This window comes from Pan troglodytes, chromosome 6 (assembly GCF_028858775.2).
Source record: "Pan troglodytes isolate AG18354 chromosome 6, NHGRI_mPanTro3-v2.0_pri, whole genome shotgun sequence".
NCBI classification, from domain to species: domain Eukaryota; kingdom Metazoa; phylum Chordata; class Mammalia; order Primates; family Hominidae; genus Pan; species Pan troglodytes.
In genome coordinates this window covers 21,178,698-21,200,009 of record NC_072404.2, presented here as the reverse complement: position 1 = coordinate 21,200,009, position 21,312 = coordinate 21,178,698, and the positions used below count along the sequence as shown (strand labels likewise).

Here is a 21,312-nt window from a genome sequence, read left to right as displayed (position 1 = left end):
ACAACGCTAAACAAATGCATTTTCTAACAAAATGACAATGTTATTATAACTCCCAATGAAAATATTTTTTCCTATTAATACCCTGTTTATAATAAATTTTTTTTTTGCCTATAAAATGTCATTTGTGTTAGGTTTGTTCAAATCAATATCTAAAGGTGCACACCTTAAATTTAGTTATGCATCTTAAATTTTTTTTATTTTAAGCAGTCTCATCTCTATTTCTTCCCGTGACACTGACTTATCAAGTTCATATCAATGTCATAATTGTCAGTGACTACTTTGCCCTTTTGCATCATTTAACTCATTTCTTTATTCCTCATATGTCCTCCAAACGGAAGCTAACCCTAAAAGTGAGTCATGTCTTAAAATATGATGACAGTGTATTGATTTTGTCATTGGTAGGCTCTAACAAATCAGTTTAGATTGTGAGTAAAGAAAAGTAAAATATCTTGGTATCTGCCATGGTTGGTGGAAGATCTCAAATTGTCCAGTATTATTCATGTAACATACCAAATGTCTTACATCTGGGCTGCTGTACTTTTTTCATGACACCTACCTGGTTTCTATGATTTTTAGAATTTATAGATTCAGAACTAGGGGATTCTAACTAAGAAATGTGAGAATTAGGCACTAGATATTGAAGTAACTTTAATTGTGAAAAAAGACCCTTTTACATATTTGACTTCGAATTGTGCCTCTAAGATGTAATGGTAGACCATGCCTCTAAAGGTAAGAGATGATTTAGGATTCTATTTGAATAAGTAGGATCACCCTAATCAGTAGATTACTGATGCAATAGTAAGTCGTTGCTGCATGGCTGATTTACAGGGTGAAACAACTCCAGGAAACATAACACAGTTGTTTTCACTCTCCTAGTTATACCCTGCTCCCGTAAATAAAGCTATAGTTGGAAGGCAAAAACTATAATGCAACATGAAATCTAAGGGAAGTGTGCCTTGGTGATAGTGGTGTGTAATACAGTAACATTCATAATCCTCAGAACAACATTATTATGTAGGTATGTTACTATTTCCATTTTAAAGATGAGAAAATTGAGATATGAAAACCTAGTCATTTCCCCAGGATCACACAGTAGTAAGTGGAGGTTCTTGGAGCTGAACTGAAAGTCGTTTAGCTCTTAACCATGACACTATACTCACCATGCCACGTCTCAGAATAGAGTTTTGAGATTACTATTGTTTTCATATGAATTCCAGATTTCAGAGGAACTTTTTTCCACTCTGATACCAACCCTGAAACTCACAATATCTCTTAATTTATGTGAGTTTGTAATGTGAGCATTTATATACTAATACACATTTAATGATAACTATATGTATCAATATTCTGTTTTAAACAGGTCATCAATAACCTTGGTCCTTTGGAACTGATTATTAATACTCCTAGCCATCATAGGGTTCATCATGGTAAGGAAGTTCTATTTCTTCTCTGTTTTCTTCATTTCTTTAAAAAATTGCATTATTATTTTCCTTGATTTCATTTAATCACAATTTCCCAATATAGTCGGCACACATTTTACAAATAAATATAGTTTCTTCTTTTCTATCTTCTTTGGTACAAGCCTCATCTCCAAAGTATGAACTGGTGGGGTGGGGTGGGGTAGGGGGATTTATCTATCTGACTTTTTGATTTTTCTTTCTACCTAAATCTTAGCTCCACTGTTACAGAAAATGAGTTAACCAGCTGAGGAAATACACATTTTATGTTTTAAAGGATTCTGTCAAAGGCTATTCCTTGACCCAGTGCTGAAGGTCATTCCTATCTATAGTCAGAGTTAGTGGTCTTGAAAACTGTTTTGATTTAAGGAGAGCGTAATAAACAACACTTCACCTTCCTGCCTAAGGCCTTGAACAATCTCAGTATAAGCTGCGTTTCCCTGACGGGAAAATCCCAAGTGGTGAGTGCCTAAGGTTTAAAGACACCAACTTAAGTAACAACAAAAATGTTTAAATTGTGTACCCCAAGCCCCATATAGCAATGTGCATATCATCATTATTTGTGATAGAAACAATAGAAATAATTCAAATGTTTTTCAGCAGTAGAATAGATAAATTTTATATTATGCATGTAATGGAGAAGGATATAACAATGAAAATGCCCAAACCATTGCTACATGCAACGGCATGAATAAATCTCACAAACAATACTGAGAGAAGGAAGCCAGTAAAATAAATACATAAGTAAATGCTATTGCTCTGTTTTTATAAGTTTCCAGTATTCCTCGGCAACCCTGAATCCCTGAAGCCCTGCCTTCCCAAGAAGGGCAGGTCCCTATCTTTATGGCAGGGAGCCGAGTTAGAAGCACAGGCTTCCACAGAAGGAGAGAGACCAGATCAGAGGGCACAGGCAGTTTCCTCTTCCAAACTCAACAGTCATTCTCCAATTCAGGGACGACAGAAAGTCCTTGATTTATGATTGGTTCGACTTCTAATTCTTCGACTTTCACAATGATGCAAATGTGATCCATGTTCAGTAGAAACCATACCTTGAGAACCCATATAGCCGTTCTGTTTTTTACTTTCGGTGCTATATTTCATAAACCATGTGAGATACTCAACACTTATGAAATAAGCTTTGTATTAGATGATTTTTGTCTAGGACTGCAGGCTGCTGTAAGTGCTTTGAGCGCGTTTAAGGCAGGCTAGGCGAAGCTATGATGTTCAGTAGATAAGGTGTATTTAAAAGCTTTTTTTTTTTTGAGACAGAGTCTCATTCTGTCGCCCAGGCTGGAGTGCAGTGGCGCATTCTGGGCTCACTGCAACATCTGCCTACCGGGTTCAAGTGATTCTTCTGCTGCAGCCTCCCAAGTAACTTGGATTACAGGCGCCAGCCACCATGCCTGGCTAATTTTTGTATTTTTAGTAGAGATGGAGTTTCACCATGTTGGTCAGGCTGGTTTCGAACTCCTGACCTCATGATCCTTCCTCCTTGGCCTCCCAAAGTGCTGGGATTACAGGCCTGAGTCACCGCACCTAGCCTTAAAGCATTTTTGTCTTTTAATGTTTTTTAATTTAGATGGTTTATGGGGACGTAACCACTCCATAAGTCAAGAAGTCCACTCCATAAGTCAAGAAGTATCACTAATTGGGGAGTGGAGAGGCCAAGGGGATTATACACTTGCAGTTCCTTCCATATACAAGGAAATAGGGCCGGGCGCATTGACTCACGCCTGTAATCCCAACACTTTGGGAAGCCGAGGCAGGCGGATCACTAGGTCAGGAGATAGACACCATCCTGGCTAGCACGGTGAAACCCCGTCTCTACTAAAAAAAAAAAAGTACAGAAAAATTAGCCGGGTATGGTGGCCAGCACCTGCGGTCCCAGCTACTCGGGAGGCTGAGGCAGGAGAATGGCGTGAACCCGGGAGGCAGAGCTTGCAGTGAGCCGAGATGGCACCACTGCACTCCAGCCTGGACAACAGAGTGAGACTCTGTCTCAAAAAAAAAAAAAAATTAAAAAATAAAAAAATATAGGAGGTCGAGAAGAACAAGTCCACCTTACAAAATGAAACAGTTGCTACTTCCTCTGACTTCATTTTCCCATGCCCACGCCTGCTTATATCAGGGTTTCCCAACGTCGGCACTATTGACATTTTGGGACAGATATTTCTTTGTTGTGGAGGATGTTCTGTGCACTGTGGGAAATTTAGCAACGTCACTGGCCCCCACCCATTAGATGGCATTAGGATCCCCTCCCAGGTGTGGCTACTCATGTCTCCAGAAATTGCCAAATGTTCCTTAAGGGGCAAAATGCTTCCCTACTAATTCAGAACCATTATTTAAACCATGTATATAGCAACGGTGTCTGCATCTGTTCCAGCCAATCTCTCTCTCCTTTTACACTATGGGAGATTTTTCTTTGTGCATTCAGATGTGTGGTTGCATGCATGGAAACCATGCAAAGGAATGGGAACACAGGATAGTTGAGTTTCTTGGGGCAGTGGCTTGGTTAATTATTCTTTTTCTTCAGATTTAGTCATGTGGATATCATCATGTCTACTTAAGTTTTATAAAAAATGTATTAAATAAATAATGACCAGCTATTTGCATTATAATTATGTAGCGGCAGGAATGATATGAGTTTTGAAAAAGTTAAGGGTAGTTTATTTTTTACTATGGCTTTTATGATCTTAAAAAAACTAGTCAGGTCTAACTCTAAGTAGAAAATTTCCTTCCTGAAACAATGCAGTTAAAAAGGATAGAGAGACATCCCATCAAAAATTTAAAATAAAGACATTTATATACATCGTTTCCTGATTTTGTTTCTCATTTATAATTTTTGGTATCATTTAATTCTTAATTTTTATTCTTTAATGGTCCTGAAAAAATTTACATTTATTCCATTTTTATACTGAAAAACTGTGACAAGAAAGCATGCATATAGCTTTAAGAAAACACTTCCCCTTTTTAGTATAATTAATTGAAAAATAAAAATTCCATTATTAGACAATAAAATCTGATGTTATAAATGAGAAGACATTCCCAGGGAAATTGTAACCCTGTTTAAATCTGAATTTTATGAATATATTCTAAAAACAAGATGGAAGTATCTCAAAAAGCATAACTATTTTTCTGAAAAAAAGTTTCTAATATTTTGTCTCATAGGCAGAAATCGTTATTGCATAGACAAAAATTATGCTGGTGTTCTTATTATTTGGGATAAAATTTTTGGTAAGTAAAATGTATTAAAATCAAAAAATTAAATCAGCTCCTTTACTTTACAGGAAGCCAAATCTCATATCTTTAATATTTATCTTCCAGGGACATTTGAAGCAGAAAATGAAAAAGTTGTATATGGCTTAACACATCCCATTAATACATTTGAACCAATCAAGGTGCAGGTAACATACTTGTTTTTTATTCTTTCTTCATTTATATCATTTCATAAATCTTATAGTTAAGAGAAAAATCAGCTGTTGAAAAGTGAAAATATATTACACTAACCTGAAAAAAATTTTTAACTATTAAAAAATTTAGAAATAACTCTTTATTACACAAGCAAAAATTTAAATCAAATCAGGCAAAATACATTTTAAAACAAGTAATTTTCAAATATGTCTATGGCCTAGAATGAAAAATGAAGTGGCTTCTAAACATATCCTTTCTCAGAATGGACCTGAAATACGTTCATGTATTCAGTAGGAGCAATAGTAACATGTATAATTAAGGCCGATCCCGCAGTAAGAAAAATATTTGCTTCCAGGGTGCATGACTCTGGTTAGAAATTCATCGTGAGGCCTTTGTGTTACTGTTCTTGGACCCAAGTGTCAGGAACTATTACAGATTGGTTAAGTCTGTGCATTACCTCACTTGCTAAGACTTGTTGGACTGGAGCAGTTTTCTCTTAGACATGTGGTACTGGTTGTTCATTGGTCTCGATGGTTGGCACTAGAGAAAACAGGAATGTCTGTGAAGCTCTGATCCGTCAGAGTCAGACCACCACAAATACTCCTGGGGTTAGGCACTCATAAATGAGAAAAAGATAAGAATACTTGAAAAGCTGAAGAGGTCGGTCAATGACAGCTCTGTACAGGGGACTGGTTACTACATTCGGTAAGTGAGGAAATTACTGGCTCATGTTGGGTCAGCTTTTCCAGACTACTTCGAGTTTCACTGAAAGTTGAAATAACAAAATTGTTAACATCTATTGAGCTTCTACTATGTGCACTGCTAACAGCGCAGCAGAGAAATATGTAATGTAGCTATTACTAAAACCTTATAAAGTAGTGGCTCTTTTCATTCCCGTTTTCTGATGGAGGAAACCAAGGTTCTCAGAATTTAAATAATTGACCCAAAGTTTGGAAACTTGTTAGCTGTAAACTTAACCAAGGTGGATTGAAAGGCTAAGCCCAAGATTTGCTTAACTCAATTTAACCGATACACTGTGCTGCCTCTTTACATAAAGGGCCGTAACAAATTGCCTTCAGTTGTTCAGTGAAAGGCATTTTTATCTCCTGGTACACCAAAAGAAGAAAGGTGGTTATCTCTCTTCATTCTTCTAAACTATATGGCATTTCTATCTGTGTCTCTATCTTGATTAAACTTACTAAGAATATGATACACCTCAGGAGAATATAAGCAAATATTTTGGATCCTTTCTTAATAATAAGCTTTGTGTAAATAAAACCAATTGAGAAATGGTACACTGAAAGCTCCCTTTTCTTCATATAGGAGTTGTCTCCTTATTGCAGTCATTAAAAAAGAGAGAGACACCTTCATCTCTATCCTCTAGGGGCAGAGCTTTGCAAACTTACCGTGCATGTGAATCAGAGGATCCTACTAAAATGCAGATTCTGTTCAGTAGTTCTGTGGTCTGGTCCAAGATCTGTGTTTCTAAACAAGCCTCTCTATGATGCCAGTGCTGCCAGTTGATGGGTGATTTCTTTCAGAAGCAAGGCTTTGGGAGTGTACAGTCTTGCTGAGGAAAACGGCGTTTATAATTGAGACAGAATGAGAAAGTGAATATTAAATACAATAAGAGCTGCACACGTAGTGGGATGATTAGTATTTTGAGAGGAACGGTGGTCAGAAAATCACAGGTATTTAGGAACAGCTGCTGAAACTGTTAGGTTCAATTCTCCAGGTCTTTCCCCCTCACATTTCCTTCAGCATAGTAATTGCCACGAGTGGGTCTAAGGTTTACTCTTCTACATGTTCACTTACATTGTCAGAAATGTCAAGCCGGCAAGTTGTGATAATTAGGAATACCTGAACTTACAAAAACATTCACTTATTTTCACCTCCATTCCTTTATATACAGGTAAATTTCTCACCTATTCTGCAGAGGCATCAAAGCAACTTAGGATGGCTCCCAACTGACACAGGGTTTTGTTTGTTTGTTTGTTTTCCTTATTATTAGGCGTAAATCATTCACCTTGCCCTCCTTTGTCATCACACATTTTCAGAGCATTGGGAAATAAATAAGTGAAAAACAATATTTTATTTTAAAACATTACCATGTATTTCTCATGGCTTGTGTCCAGAATGATAGAAACAAAACTGTACTCAGTTTCCAAAATTACAAAACAAATTAAGTATATTAATGTACATTATAACTTCTACGCACATTAGTTTTCTGTATTATTATTATTATTGCAAAGCCCCAGGCAAAGCTTCCACCTAACATTTACCTATTCCTCAGATCTATTCCATTAACCCATTTATGCTTGAGGTTGCAATTTTTTGAATTTTTCCAATTAGAGCTTGGCGATGACCTTGAGCAGTAGGATATAAGTAACCCCCACATGCTTAGGGTTCCAATAATGGAACACTAGGCATAAATGGTTATGTTCTAAATTATTTCTGAGTTGCTTCAGATTCCTTATTGTGATATTTTAAGCAATTTTAAATTATTTTTTATAATTTTAATGGTTCAACTCATTGAAAACTAGCAAAATCACAAATTCTGATAAAGCCAAAACTTCTTTCTCCATTAATTTATTTCTATAATTATCATAGAACTCATCTCTAGAGTCTATAGCTGATGCTCAATCCCTAGGAGTCTTTTTAGTTTCCTGGTGCATTATGATCATATATATGTCATAAACAGCGAACATTTATTGAACATTTATCACGTGGGCACACTTTTAACTTGTATACATGTCAAATGCATGTAAATAGAAATTTATATTTTAAATTTTTAAACAGATATGCAATCTTTATATGTTACCATGTTCAACTTTTGTATCCACTGAGCAACACTTAGAAAAGGTGTCATTGGCAGGGCATGGTGGCTCAGGCCTGTAATCCCAGCACTTTGGGAGGCTGAGGCGGGTGGATCATGAGGTCAGGAGTTCAAAACCAGCCTGGCCAACATGGTGAAACCCTGTCGCCACTAAAACTACAAAAATTAGCCTGGCATGGTGGCAGGCACCTGTAATGCCAGCTACTCAGGAGGCTGAGGCAGGAGAATCACTTGAACCCAGGAGACAGAGGTTGTAGTGAGCCAAAGCCGCTCCACTACACTCCAGCCTGGGCAACAGAGCGAGACTCTGTCTTGGGGAAAAAAAAAAAAAAAAAAGAAAATGTGTCATTAGGGAGGGATGTTGAGTGCACAGGGTGCTAGTTAATTCCATTGGAAGCAAAGCCTCTTAACTCATTTTTTTCCTACTTTGCTGATTGTCTAAACAATTGCCTTGTTTTTACATTTCAAAATTATAATTTTATTGAACTTAAGAAATATTGACAACAACGCACTTAATGGTATACAGTGCATAGAATAGATTACAGCATGGAATGCAATTATACATTTCTGTTGCTCTAATCAGGCATAACATGTTTTAAATATGTAAATTACCTTGAACAATAAAATAATATACATAACTTTTGGTATTTAATCTTTCCTATTTATCTTATGTGAAATAAGCTCTTTTTTTATTCTTTCTAGTTCCATCACTTATTTTCCATATGGACTACATTCTGGGCCACACCTGGATTCTTCAATAAGTTTTCTGTCATATTTAAGGGACCAGGATGGGGTCCAGGTAAACCAAGACTTGGTCTCAGTGAAGAAATTCCAGAGGTAAATAGAGTTCACAGAATTGGAGATGGTGAAGATTGTCTCATATTGTCAGGTCTACAACCAGCCTGTACATATGTTGTTTTCATGCAAATCTGTAAAAAGATGTTCCCCCAGTCAGATGCAGTCCTGTGGTGCATAACTTACTTAATGAGTATCCACCAACTATGTGCCAATTAAAGGAGTGTCTTCTCCCAGGGGAACACTGCCTTTTACCTAGGAGCACAGATTGTGGAGCAGTGCTGCAGAGGCTGGTTTTCATATCGACTTGAACGCTTGCCTTTGTGTAGGGCATAACTTCACAAATACATGCGGCTCAGACACAGAGTCCTAGAACGCTAGAGACGGAGGGAACCTTAGGAATGAGCCAGTCTAAACTTCACTCATGAAAAACTGAGGCCCCCAGAACAGATGTATCTAAAGTCACATTAAGACAGTGTGAATTTTGGGTCAAACCATAACTATATTCATTTTATAGTAGAGTAGAAGAATTAAATGCAGAAACCACATTGAAAACCAACAATAAAAAAGATCTTTAAAACAGCAGAACCCAAATGAAAAATTCAGTTTTAACCCAAAATTACTCTTCTGGGGAAGAAAGAGAAGCTTCTTTTTAATCATTTAGTATATAAGTTGTGATTTCTTATCAAATAAATGTATAGTAATGCAGAAACAATAGGAAGAGTAAACTACTCTTAATTTCAAGGATGATACTATGTGTACAAAAGTTACCCTGTGATGTTTCAAGGAAATAAAATAAGATGTTTTATTTAAATACTGTTATTTTGAAAAAATCCTAATCTAAATAATGACATTTTCTCGCTCAGTTACCAAAGCCGCTAGGAATAAGTTTCCCACTTGAGTTTATGTTCACAATTCATTGTGCAACAATCCACCAACTTGATATAGGTGAAATAACTTTGATATTTCAACTCCAAAAAGCTGTTTTCTAAGATCGATTTATTATTTTTCATTTTGTCAATAGATAACTCAAAGTGAGTACAGTATTTTAAAGTTATATGAGTGCTGGAGTCTGCATTAAAAAAATAGATTTGTAGCATTTTGGGGAAACTTAAATGCTAGAGTAGAAATGTAGTCTATTGGAAAAACTTTTCCAAAGTTTCCAATAAATAACTTTAGAAAAGTTGTTTCCAATAAAATAGTATTTTTCTTTGAAGCGTGATTACCTACACTGCCAAGATCACCTTCTTTTTTTTCCTTTTTCTTTTTTTTTTGGGACTGTTGCCCAGTTTGGAGTGCAGTCATGCAGTCCTGGCTCACTGCAGCCTCTGCCTACTGGGTTCAAGCAGTTCTTCTGCCTCAGCCTTCTGAGTAGCTGGGATTACAGGTGTGTGCCACCATGCGCAGCTAATTTTTGTATTACTGGTAGAGATGGGGTTTCACCATGTTGGCCACGCTGGTCATGAACTTTTGACCTCAAGTGATCCGCCCGCCTCGGCCTCCCAAAAGTGCTGGGATTACAGGCGTGAGTCACCACATCTGGCACCTTCTGTTTTTTCTTTTACTTTGCTTTTGCCGCCAGATATGATCGTGGACATATCAAATAGGGAAGATACATCCCATGCATTTTGGGTCTCTTTATTATTTGCACATATTGCTGAATTAGTTCTTATGCTGCTCTTTAAGGCAGACTACATCATAATTGTAATGCTTTCAAAATGAGAAAGTCTCCTAACTTAGACATGTTTCTATTTTTAAAAATTATGTTTGTCTTTTAAAAAAAATAATAGCAGATACTTTTTTCAAATATCTCTTAGTGTGAATTTCAGTAAGAAAAATAAGTCTGGAGCAATATAAAGGAAATGGTTCTTGTCTACCTAGGTCACCGGCAAAGAAGTTCCCTTCTCATCATCTTCATCTCAGCTATTAAAGATATATACAGTTGTACAGTTTGCTCTGATGTTGGCATTTTATGAAGAGACGTTTGCAGATACAGCTGTAAGTAATACCCATTTTAAATAGTGTGAGAACATTATCTGTTACTTTGTTTGAAAATGAAAATAAGCTCCCCATATTAAGGCTGTCATATATTCTCTGTAGTTGTCTGCTGTAATTTTGGCAATGTCTCACATTTAAATAGGTAAAACACATCTTCTGGACTACTAAATGTAAATGAATTAATTCTATCCAAAATGCTTCTGTGCAGAATGTTCACCAGGTGGTATGCTGTTAATCTGTGTGATTAATAAGAAATTATTTGCCATAAACAAATTTTATAACAATTACAATAAAAATACTTCAGAAGTCAGAATTAAATGTGTGGGAAATCATACTTTTCATCAGTTTCAACATATTTACCTTCATTTAGAGAACTCCCTGATAGAATTACTTTAAAGCGTTTTCAGTGTAGAGTTTAATTCCTTTAGTTTGACTTTTCTGAAACATTCAGAATATTCCAGTTTGTCTGGTGCAAATAGAAGAGCACTAGACCAGGATTTAGTTCAGGGATCGCCACTTTGGGGATCATTTTTTTGGCCACAAAAGAATACTCATACTACCTAGGTTTTGGAAAGAGCAAAAATAACATAAGGTATATAAAAATATGTTGTAAGTTGCAAAAAAAAAATTTTTGTTTTATAGATTTATTTGTATTCTTCATTAAAAATTTACAGTAGCTCCAAAAGGTACATGAAAGCAATAAGGTAACTAAATTGTAAGTAGGTGAAGTAGAAAATAGAATCACAGGTGAGTTTTAAAAAATGCTGTTTTTATACCTTGTTACCAATAAAGTAAGCACCCCATGAAAAACCTCAGTGAATCAGGAATATTGAAAGTTACATGGTAACTCTGAATATTAGTTATATTGGAAAGAAACAGGTGTAGCAAAGTGGTGGTTAAGATACTCCTATTCTTTAAGGTGTATAGGACACTTAAAATTGATGGATAAAATATACAAAAATATAATTATTAAAATGCACAGAACAGCTAGCAAAAATTGAAAGACACCTAAGGAGTTAAAAGTGTTGACAATATATGAATCCAGTGAGGCAACTGAACATATATTCTGATAGTTGTTCTAGCTGTCATTTTTAAAGTAATTAAAATAAACTTTTAAAATGTAAAAGTATAACTAGCATGCAACACTCAATGGCTTACATAGCAGCTTAAACTAGTGCATTAAAAGATGGACTAAATTGAGGCTGGGCGTGGTGGCTCATGTCTGTAATCCCAGCACTTTGGGAGGCCAAGGTGGGCGGATCACGAGGTCAGGAGATCGAGACCATCCTGGCTAATATGGTGAAACCACGTCTCTACTAAAAAATACAAAAAAAAGTAGCCAGGCATGGTGGGGTGCCCTGTAGTCCCAGCTATTCAGGAGGCTGAGGCAGGAGAATGACGTGAACCTGGGAGGCAGAGCTTGCAGTGAGCCGAGATCGCGCCACTGCACTCCAGCCTGGGGGACAGAGCGAGACTCAGTCTCAAACAAATGAAAAAAGAATAGATGGACTAAATTAATCATCCATTACACAGTGCTAAAGTCAATAGATAAACAGATTAAAAACGTGGAAGAGATGTTATCTTCAGATATGGAGAACTCTGAAAAAGCCTAAAAAGAAAAATACAACAATCCAGGAAAAAAACCTAAATGAATAAAGATAGGATTAACATTCAGTGAATACAGAGAATAATAAATCATTTTCAAACAACAATGTGTATTATTGATAGGCATCAGTGTATCTAGTTAAAAACTCCATAAGTAAAAGAAATTAATAAATAATATATGCTGAAAAATGAATCTAATCTAGGGTTATCAATAATTTCAATATAAGACCTATGGAATTATTTTAATTAGTTAGGTACCAGTGTAATAATCTAAGTAGGAAGATGCCACTGTAACAGTTCTATATATTCTGTATGATTTATATAGTTAATTATAAGGAAAGGAGGTTTCTTGAAATAGGTCCTGAGCAGGACTTCTAGGCAGGAGTGTTAGGTGGGACTTTTTTTATTGTATATGGCAGAAATTCAATGCAGAGTGGATTTATTAACGTAACTGAAAAGTTTGGGACTATTGCTTCTTTAGACAGTGCTGGACCCAAGAGGGCAAATAATGTCATCAGGAATCTTCTTTACTTCCTACAGCTATGCTTTTCTGAGTGCAAATTCTCCTGTAAACTGTGACCCTTCATAGTGGCAAGATGGCTGCCAACTTGCTCTAGGTAAAATACTGCCATTCAAAGAATCCCACAAGTGAAAATACCCAAATTGAGCTTGATGTTGTGGCTTAATTTATCTGTACATTACTGAACGAATCTATCTATGTGGTGGTCCTAGATTATGTACCCAGCCTACAAATGGGAGGGCAGGGTCAACTACACAGGATCCTCATGGTCTACGAAGAACAGAGTGGCTTGAAAAAAAAAATTGAGGTGACAGATTATAGAAAAAGGCAAGTAAATAGGCTCAAGTAGGCAAAAATAACAAATGTTAGATCTATATAACAATAGATGTTATCACACATAAATACGTGATTTGAACTTGTTTTCAAAAAAAGTATTTAATCATTTATAAACACCTAGTGACATATAAACATGCCTGTAGGATAACATTTTAATTAAGATATCTATGGTAGGAGTGTCCATTAGGTGTCTTCTGCTCTAAAAATACAGAATATTCAATTAAATTTGTCCGGAATATGGCAGGTGTTTCCAGGATTGATTACTTCAGCAGTTCAAACATGCAGCGCTTCTAAAAGGGCTTCTCTAATTCCTTTGGATTTTGTTATCATAAAATAATTGCAATAACTCCAGTCATCCTGCCCTTACAGCTTTTGACCAAAGGCAGCAAAGTCAATACTTCTAGAGCATCTTGTTAATTTTATTTCATTTTATTTAAGAAGGAAAACACACACGGAGACACATTTTTTCTGAGTGAACTTCCTTTCGTGCCTCATTTTTCAGGACATGCCCACACTAAACCCATAACATCAGGTCATGAATTAACCATGAGTGAATTATACCAAGTATAATTCTTGCCCTCAGGATACAGTGGTACTCACTTCCCCCGAGCACATTCCTCGTATATACCTGGACAAAATCAGCACAGTATTAGTATAAAAGAAATGGGAGATATATTTTGGCTGGGCATCCAATAGTGTATGCAATGTGTCCTGCTAAATAGATTTTCAGAAAGTTGTTACAGAGATTATTGAATAACGTATTGAGAAAAGCCATCTTAATTTTTTTAAACTTCTATTTTGAGTTCGGGGGTACATGTGCAGTTTTGTTACATAGGTAAACTTGTGTCATGAGGGGTTTGCTGTATGGATTATTTTATCACCTAGGTATTAAGCCTAGTACCCAATAGTAAAATCCTCTTCCTCCTCCCACCCTCCACCCTCCAATAGACCCCAGTGTGTGTTGTTCCTCTCTTATGTGTCCATGTGTTCTCATCATTTAGCTCCCACTTACAAGCGAGAACATGCAATATTTGGTTTTCTGTTCCTGTGTTAGTTTGCTAAGGATAATGGCCTCCAGCTCATCCATGTTCATGCAAAGGACATGACCTCATTGTTTTTGGTGGCTGCATAGTATTCCATGGTGTATACTTACCTAATTTTCTTTATCCAGTCTATCATTGATGGGCATTTAGGTTGATTCCATGTCTTTGATATTGTGAATAGTGTTTCAGTGAACATATATATGCATTTAACTTTATAAAAGAATGATTTATATTCTCTTGTATGTATACCTAGTAATGGGATTGCTGGGTGGAATAGTATTCCTGTCTTTGTCTTTGAGGAATTCCACACTGTCTTCCACAATGATTGAACTAATTTACATTCCCACCAACAGTGTATAAGCATTCCTTTATCTCCACAAGCTCACCAGCATGTTATTTTTTGACTTTATAATAATACCCAGTCTGACTGGTGGGAGATGGTACACCATTGTGGTTTTGATTTGCATTTCTCTAACAGTCAGTGATGTTGAACTTTTTTTTTTCATATGATTGTGGCCTGCATGTATGTCTTCTTTTGAAAGGTTCATGTTCTTTGCCCACTTTTTTATGGGATTGCTTGTCTTTTTCTTGTAAATGCGTTTAAGTTCCTATAGATGCTTGGTATTATACCTTTGTTGGATGCATAGTTTGCAAAACTTTTCTCCCATTCTGTAGGTTGTCTGTTCACTCTGTTGATAGTTCCTTTTGCTTTGCAGAAGCTCTTCAGTTTAATTAGATCCCATTTGTTAATTTTTGGTTTTGTTGCAATTGTTTTTGGCGTCTTCATCATGAAATCTTTGTTTTTGTCTGTGTCCTGAATGGTATTGCCTAGGTTGTCTTACAGGGTTTTTATAGTTTTAGGTTTTACATTTAAGTCTTTAATCTATGCTGAGTTAATTTTTGTATATGCAGTAAGGGAGGGGTCCAGTTTGAATCTTCTGCATATGGCTAGGCAGTTATCCCAGCACCATTTATTGAATAGGGAATCCTTTCCCCATTGCTTGTTTTTGTCAGGTTTGTTGAAGATGAGATAGTTGTAGTTGTGCAGTATTTCTGAGTTCTCTGTTCTGTTCCATTGGTCTATGTGACTGTTTTTGTGCCAGTACCTTGCTGCTTTGGTTACTGTAGACTTGTAGTGTAGTTCAAAGTTGGATAATGTTATGTCCCCAGCTTTGTTCTTTTTACTTAGGATTGTCTGGGCTGTTCGGGCTCTTTTATTGGTTCCATGTGCATTTTAAAGTAGTTTTTTCTAATTCTGTGAGGAATGACAATGTTTGTCTAGTTCTGTGAGGAGTGTTTAATAAGCATAGTGTTGATTCTATAAATTGCTTTGGGCAATATGGCCATTTAAATGATATTGAATCTTGCTATCCATGAGCATGGAATGGCTTTCCAGTTGTTTGTGTCAATATCCGATTTCTTTGAGTAGTGTTTTGTAGCTGTCCTTCTAGAGATCTTTCACCTCCCTGGTTATCTGTATCCCTAGGTATTTTATTCTTCTTGTGGCAGTTATTAATGGGAGTTCATTCCTAATTTTGCTCTCAGTTTGACTGTCAGTGGTGTATAGAAATGCCAGTGATTTTTGCATATGATTTTGTATCCTGAGACTTTGCTGAAGTCGTTTATCAGCTTAAGAAGCTTTTGGGTTGACACCATGGGGTTTTCTAGGTAGAGGATCACGTCGTCTGCAAATAGGGATAGTTTGACCTCCTCTCTTGCTATTGTTGCCCTTTGTTTCTTTCTCTTGCCTGATTGCCCTGCCCAGAACTTAAAATACTATGTTGAATAGGAGTGGTGAGAGATGGAGGGCATACTTGTCCTGTGCTGGTTTCAAGGGGAATGCTTCCAACATTTGCCCATTCAGTAAAATGTTAGCTGTGCGTTTGTCTTATATGGATCTTTTTATTTTGAGGCAATTTCCTTCAATACCTAGTTTATTGAAAATGAACAATATGAAAGGGTGTTGAATTAAAGAAAGTCTTTTTCTGCATCTATTGGGATAATCATATGCTTTCTGTCTTTAGTTCTGTTAACGTAACGAATCACATTGACTGATTTGTGTATGTTGACCCAACCTTGCACCCAGGGATAAAGCCTATTTAATCATGGTGGATAAGCTTTTTGATGTGATGCTAGATTTGGTTTGCCAGTATTTTATTGAGAATTTTTGCATTACTGTCAGTCAAGGATATTGGCCTGAAGATTTTGGAATGGTTTCAGTAGAAATGGAACCAGCTCTTCTTTGTACCTCTGGTAGAATTCAGCTGTGAATCTGTCTGGTGCTGGGCTTTTGTTGATTGGTAGGTTATTTGTTACTGCCTCAATTTTAGAGCTCACTATTGGTCTCTTTAGGGTTTTAATATCTTCCTGGTTCAGTCTTAGGAGGGTGTATGTATCCAAGAAATTCGTCTAGGTTTTCTAGTGTACGTGCATGTAAGTGTTCATAATATTCTCTGATTGTTGTTTGTACTTCTGTGGGGTCATTGGTAATAACCTCCTTGTTGTTTTTGATAGTGTTTATTTGAATCTTCTGTTTCTTCTTTATCAATCTAATTAACAGTCTTTCTACTGGATTAATGTTTTCCCCAAAACAGGTCCTGGATTTGTTGATCTTTCCAATGGTTTTTCATGTCTCAATCTCCTTCGCTTCAGCTGTGATTTTGGTTATTGTCTTGTGATAGCTTTGGGATTTCTTTGCTCTTGATTTCTCTAGTTATTTAGTTGTGATACTAGGTTGTGAACTTCAGATGTTTCTGACTTTTTGATGTGGACTTTTAGTGCTATAAATCTCTCTCTTCACACTGCCTTAGCTGTGTCCTAGAGATTCTGGTATGTTGTGTGTTGTGTCTTTGTTCTCATTAGTTTCAAAGAACTTCTTTGAAACTTCTGCCTTAATTTCATCATTTACCGAAAAGTAATTCAGGAGCAGGTTATTCAGTTTCCATGTAATTGTATGGTTTTGAGTGAATTTCTTAGTCTTAATTTCTAATTGTACTGTGGTCTGAAAGAATGTGGGTTATGATTTCAGTTCTTTTGCATTTGCTGAGTAGTGTTTTACTTTCATTTTTGTGATTGATTTTAGATTATGTGTCATGTAGCGATGAGAAGAATGTAAATTCTGTTGGATTCTAATGTCTTTGTATGCTTTTAGACATCACTGAGATTAGAAAGGCACTATAGAATTTTGCCACCCAGAACTCTGTGGGTGGAGAGTTCTGACTGTATCTATCAGGTCCATTTGGTCTAGTGCTGAGTTCAGGTGCTGCATATCTTTGTTAATTCTCTGTCTGGATGATCTAATATTGTTAGTGGGGTAGTAAAGTCTCCCACTATTATTGTGTGGTCTAAATCTCTTTGAAGATCTCTAAGAACTTGCTTAATAAATCTGGGTGCTCCTGTGTTGGGTGCATACATATTTAGGATAGTTAGGAATCCTTGTTGATTTGATGCCATAAAGGGACGGAGAAAAAACTACCAAGCAATTGGAAAACAGAAGGATGGGATGCAATCCCAAGTTTCTGACAAAACAGGCATTAAACCAACAAAAACCATTTTAATTTTAACATTATTTTAAAACTTTAATGATTGGTGTTGTCCATATATACTTATTTTGTGTGTGTGTTCAAAGTTAGTAACCAAATTATTCTCCATATAGGAACCCCAATTTTAAACAATAGATAAGTTTGTATGTGCTCTCTGTCCAAATATAATTTTTTAAAATAAAAAGCCACAGGGAAACGTAAAATCGACTTGTATTATTGTAGCAGAAAACAATGAGTTAGATTCTTGTTTCCATTTTGTGAAGCAAATGCAGGAACTAGGATACTATGGGGCCAGAAGTTTTTTGAAAATGTAATGATTGGACATATAGTTACTGTTTGTTTTTCTTACCTGTGCTAGAGCTAATGATGAAACAAATTGCATAGTGTACCAGGTTTATTTGGCTTTAGCCCCCAAAATGACAAAATTTGAAACCAAGAATTTCTTTTTGGACCAAAGCTTTTATAACTGTGGCATGAACCACATTACGCTTGGCAGTGCACACCTAAACATCAAACCACCAAAATGCTTAGACTTCATATTTGTTTAACGTAAAGTCACATAACCCCTCACTTAACTACTTTGTTTAATATATTAACTTAATATGTTCTCCCCAAGTAGAACTAAAATCTACATCATTAATGGAGCTTAAATAGTTGAATGAGACCAAAAGAAAAGCCAGGGTCATCTGTGTCTAAATATCCAACTGTTGATACACTAACCAATGTTGAGTACAGTTCGCATTGTTGATTTTTATTAGTTGTATTAAATAAAATCTCTAAATAAATTATACTGATTCATAGAAACAAAAGAGGGAGACTTACTCATTTTAAGCTATGTGAACCTCCATGTTAAATTTGAAATAGTGGCCATTAACATTTGAATGCCTGGGCATGAGTGAGTGCTTCCTGGGTAAAAATGTAGCCAGACACTGTGTACATTAAAATTTGTGACTTACAGCATGGTTTTCTCAAGATTTCTCTACTGTCATGAAAAAATATATGAGAAACTCATGTAGATATATTGACGAAGAGAAATATCAAGTGTTGAAACCCTTTACAAACTGAAATTAGAGTTGGAGACAGCTTCATTCCTGACACAAATTAATTTTGAAAGGTGCATTTGCTTGTTTCCCACATGTGTTTTTCTTTGCTGAGAACATGCTGTGTGACTAGGAAGAAAGGTTGTTTATTTGCAAAATTCTATAGTGCCTTTCTAATCTCAGGGATGTCTAAAAGCATACAAAGACATTAAAATCCAACAGCAATATTTTTTTGCAGATTCACTGTAGCCAATAATCACACAGAAAAGTTGTGGCTGACTTGTAATTGGGGACCCTGCTGTGGTCCCACAGTCTTTTCTGTTTATGCATATATTAGAGAAGATAAATACGTACTTGTTTTATGTATGCAAGTTCTATATAAATAACTTTGGGAATCCAGAAAGCAATTTGATGGCCACGACAAAGGTGTAAGAGACACATTCCTTTCTTACTGAAACTTGCAAAGCATACATTTAAATATATAGTGTTTAGTTTAGTGATAGGACCCACGGACTTTTATGTTGATTTTGGTTTAGTAATCCTTGAAAAATCAATTCCTCAGCTGCCAGGGTCCACTTCCTGGGGTGATATCATGAATACATGTTTGAAATAAAAATATGTATTGCACTAGCATGTTCTACAAACTAAAATTGAAAAGTCAATGCTTCTTTTAAATAATAAACACACAAAAACCAGTTTGAATATTCAATAAGGTCTTATAATAGGATATGTAATAAAGTTACTGCAGACACATTTGAACACAGATTACTTTGATGATATATTTCAAGTTACAGTGCATCTGAGAGTATCCAATATAAATTTGGAAACATTTTTATGGTTTTTAATTCCCCTGAATGCCATGCTCTGTAAAACATTATGGGTACTACAGTTTTGTAACTAATATTTTCATGTTGGCGTTTTTTAATAAACCTGCTGAAAAAAACCTTCTGTAAAAAAATCAATATATTTTGGTCGACTCTTACAGCAGAGAGTGCCACTTGCACAAATTAGATCTAGCTTAGGTTCTTCATGAAAGTTTTCAAGTCAATGTCCATGGTATACTGTTTTTCTCTAGTCTATCCCCTTGGGATTTCATTTCCTTAAGATTTTCGGTGGTAACTAAGGTAATGTGGGGGAAAAAAAGGAATGTGGGCCAAAATGAGCATCAATTATAATACAAAGGCATGAAATGAATGTAATGGATTTGTAGTAAAGGAAGACTATTAACAAAAGCTACCTTTCAAATAAGCATAGACTACAGAAATGTAGAAAAGTAATCATTGTATTTTCCTAAATACATTATTTTTTGTCCACTACATTTAAATACATTAATAAACTGGGAAATTACACATTTAATAGTATATGCATCAAATAATAGAATGTTAACTTTGAAATTAAATATATCTTCATATCACTAAGTGCTTTCTAATTTGGTGAGGATCAGGCAGCTTCTTTAAAAAGTTACATAACAAACACAATCAATGATAACCTCCTCATAATTTAAATCATAACCTCACTTAGATTTGTTAAGTGTATGTAAAAATTAAGCAATTTAATTCTGTTTTGGAAACTCCCAAGTCTAAATGCGCAGTTCTTTGGAGTTACATTTCCTCATTAAAAGTATTCCACGTGAAGAGGCTGGGCACAGTGGCTTATGCCTGTAATCCAGCACTTTAGGAGGCCGAGGTGGGTGGATCACTTGAGGTCAGGAGTTTGAGACCTGTCTGACCAAGGTGGAGAAACTCCACCTCTGCTAAAAATACAAAAATTAGCTGGGTGCGGTGGCAGGTGTCTGTAATCCCAGCTACTCTGGAGGCTGAGGCAAGAGAATCACTTGAACCCAGGAGTTAGAGGTTGTGCAGAAGCCAAGATTGTGCTACTGCACTCCAGCCTAGGCGACAGAGCAAGACTCTGTCTCAAAAAAAAAAAAAAAAAAAAAAAAAAAAAATCCTTTTAGAAAGAAAGTCTGGTCTGTCTCTGAAACAGTCTTTTAACACCTTTTCTCTTCTGTATTTTGGAAAATAATTAAAAGGTATTTAGTTTGTAGATCCACTTGTTTCTTAGTAAGAAAATAAAAGTTTCCTATTAAAAGTACAAGGAAATTTGATCTTGAGGCAAATACAGATTATTCAGAGTGGCTCCCACAAAATAGTTTTATGGAGCATTCAAAAAAGGTAATATGTTAACAACAGACTCTTTTGGCAACTGTTGTAGGATCTTTCTTTGCTAGAGGTTTTCAGTCTTGGACCAATTACTACCCAATACTGAGGCACAACCCTTTGGTGTTCTCTACTTAGTGAATGTCCAGTGAATCATGAGATTTTCCAGTCTGTCTGGTAGGAGTATGCATTACACACATACTGGGCATTGTAACTCTGATCCTTTTTTGCCCTTGGATAATTTCTTCAGGGTATCACGCATGAGCTGACTTGCTAAAGACTTGACCGACACTCTGCAAATTTTTAGGGTTCTCTATGCATAACTCTTCCTTTTTTGGTACTCTGTTTTCCAAATGCTAGCCTTCTTGGTTTCTCTCAAATCCTGGCTCTTTCTCCACAATTCAGGGAATCCACCAAGCTCCTCTGGGTCCCTCTGTATTGTAACCTAGAAACTCTCAAGGTGGGAAACTGGTGCAATATGGATCATGTCATTTGTATCCTATTTCCCTGAGATCGCTGTTCTTTTTTGCCTTGTGCCCTGTGATTTGAAAACAATCATTTCAGATATAT

General features: G+C 36.1%; 1 protein-coding gene across 2 annotated transcripts in view; it reads left to right on the top strand.

Annotated features, from left to right (window-relative positions):
* AGMO (alkylglycerol monooxygenase) overlaps positions 1-21,312 on the top strand; it is a 404,065-nt gene that overhangs the window by 210,437 nt on the left and 172,316 nt on the right. For both annotated transcript variants that reach the window (XM_518978.9, XM_009452691.5), the window contains 5 exons: positions 1,361-1,427; positions 4,626-4,691; positions 4,782-4,861; positions 8,407-8,541; positions 10,381-10,497. In XM_518978.9, coding sequence (XP_518978.4) covers positions 1,361-1,427; positions 4,626-4,691; positions 4,782-4,861; positions 8,407-8,541; positions 10,381-10,497 — 465 coding nt within the window. The remainder of the gene's footprint in view (positions 1-1,360; positions 1,428-4,625; positions 4,692-4,781; positions 4,862-8,406; positions 8,542-10,380; positions 10,498-21,312) is intronic.